At 39.3% G+C, this 2500-nt stretch overlaps 1 protein-coding gene across 1 annotated transcript in view; it reads left to right on the forward strand.

Annotated features, from left to right (window-relative positions):
* The window catches only part of LOC144960086 (uncharacterized), a 28810-nt gene that overhangs the window by 13057 nt on the left and 13253 nt on the right, over window positions 1-2500 (forward strand). The window contains exons 9-10 of the mRNA XM_078893034.1: window positions 922-984; window positions 2126-2299. Coding sequence (XP_078749160.1) covers window positions 922-984; window positions 2126-2299 — 237 coding nt within the window. The remainder of the gene's footprint in view (window positions 1-921; window positions 985-2125; window positions 2300-2500) is intronic.

Raw genomic sequence — 2500 nt, forward strand, 5'->3', positions numbered from 1 at the left:
ATCACTCATCTAGTACTCGGGTGTAAAAGGAGTACATGTCCGTTAGCAGAGTCGTCCTGTCAAAAAAAAAGTTTCGTTTAACAGGCGTCATGTCATGTCTCGTGTTTAATGTTATGTTTTGCTGTTGCCAAGGGATTCTATAGATAGTATGCGCTTGGCTAATAATCTTACAGCATTGCCATCCGGAAGTATAACGGACCAACACACAAAACTCCGTGTAACCTTGAACATTTATAGTTTGGCTAATACAGTAAAGTGATAATTACTCATAAACGTGGATGGCAAAAAAAAAAACAATAACAAAGACCCGAGTGATGTTAACTTCGTTCTGTCTATAGATAGAACGCGCTTGGCCAAGGAGTTCACAACATTGCCATCCGGAAGTATCACGGAACAACACACAAACTCTGTGTAACCATGAACTTTTATAGTCTGGTTAATACAGTTTAGTGAGAACAACTCACAAACGCGGATGGCAAAAACAATAACAAAGGCCTGAGTGACGTCATCTTCGAACTATCTATCAGTAAACGATGGTTACGCCCTGATCGTAGCCATCGTAAACTTATAACCTGATACTGGCCAAAAAATGACGCCAAAAGACAAGTCTTTGGCCACAAAAGAAAACAAATCGTGAGTTGTATTCATTAGTTCAACTAATGGAATCACTTGTATCCTTGAGCAATACTAACGACAACTCACTAGACGCTGCACAAACCTAAAAAAAAAATTACATCAAACTATAAGTCTTAGAGGTTTCTAGTGTCAGGCTATAAGTTAACGATGGCTACGGTCAGGCTAAAAGTTAACGATGGCTACGCTCTGATCCTCTCGAATGCTGAATTTCTCAAATGATAATCTATCTATTTATAGGTTTAACGTGTCATTTGTTTTGTTTCAACTCAATGTGTTATCATGCAGGGTATCGGTGGAAAAGTCAACAAGACAGAAGGAGCTAAAATGATGAAAAGAGCTGCTGAACAGGTAAGGACGTTTTTCATCTCATAGGGGAAATTTGTCTCTAGGGTCTATTCCAAGGGAAGAATGGAATAACCCAGCCTCTGTGCAGCGCCGCGAATTGAGCTAGGGTGAGGTGACTTGCTAAAGGCCACACATCACAGCGGCGGGTGATCGAACTCGGTACCTTTCGGGTACGAAGCAAAGACCGTACTCCTGAGCCACGATACGAGGAGACTACCTGTTCATGAGTTAATTTTTTGCGATTTATTCATTTACCTCCCTTGTAATGTATTGAAAGGAAATGAGATTTCCCTTGAGATGATACATACAAGTACTTACAGAGAGAACGTCAACATAGCATTGTGCATGCGTCTCTCTTGTCAAATGAGGAAATCTATCATTTGGTTAATAAGATAGTACTTTAAAAATGTTTTTAAATACATACTTTTATAAAAATAAATATATAACAAATAAACTTAATTTAATGAAAAGTTCAAAGTGATGCAACAATTAAATCGTTTCTCAGCCATCTTAGTTACCGAACCGTGAAGTCAGTGATTTCCACGGCGGGTAATCTTAATCTTGGGTGCATTCCTTATTATGTTTCATTCTTTGCAACACATCACTGTGAACTTTTCATCAAAATTTTGTAAAAGTAGAATGTATATAGATCTAATAGCATTTTGAAAAGTGATTTCTCAAATATAATTTTTAGTGATATCTCGTTCATCAAACAATAGATTTACTCAGTTGATAAGAGAGAGACGCATGCGCAATGCTATGTTGACGTTCTTTCTGTGAGGATATGCCCAAGTGCTGTGGTGATCACTGGCCTTGGATCTTGCACTATGGCACGATTTGCGTGGAATGCAAAACATCAAGACAAAGCCATCTCGTTTTAAAGTTAAAAAAAAAAAACAGGAGACACGTTACTCTCTGAAACTGAAAAAAATCTAACAGGCCAAGCTACCCAATCACTGCTATATAAACAGGGGGGGGGGCAGATATTTTAATATCACCTGAATTGGATACCGTTCCCTGTGTTTGTTTTTTTTAAATCATTGTTAAGCGGGTTTTCTGGCAACTGTGCTATCGACACCCCCTGTATTTTAAAATAGTTTACTGTTTTGATCAATTTAATTTTGAACACATAAATCTCTGCCAGAAAAGTCCAGATGCCCTAAACGCCCTGGGCTGGATCGCCCTAGAGGTTGATAAGAACTACACGGAGGCGGAGAGATTGTTCAGGGAGGCCAAGAGCATGAGACATCCGGACGGTGGATACTACCTGGGCCACATGTACATGCAGGGCCATATCCAAAACGTTGGAGTCAACTATGTGAGTAGGAGCGTAGCCACTCGTTATGTTATAGCCTGGTACTGAAATCCAAAAAGACTGGCAGTTTGACGTCATTATTTGGTTTTTGCACCGCCTAGTGAGTTGTCGTTAGTAGAGCTCATGGACACAAGTTATTTCATTGGCTGAGCTATTGAATACAACTCACGATTTGTTTTCTTTTGTGGCTAAAGACTGACATTT

The sequence above is a fragment of the Berghia stephanieae genome, chromosome 14 (genome assembly GCF_034508935.2).
Source record: "Berghia stephanieae isolate SIO BIC M18660-M18661 chromosome 14, UCSD_Bste_1.3, whole genome shotgun sequence".
NCBI lineage: Eukaryota > Metazoa > Mollusca > Gastropoda > Nudibranchia > Aeolidiidae > Berghia > Berghia stephanieae.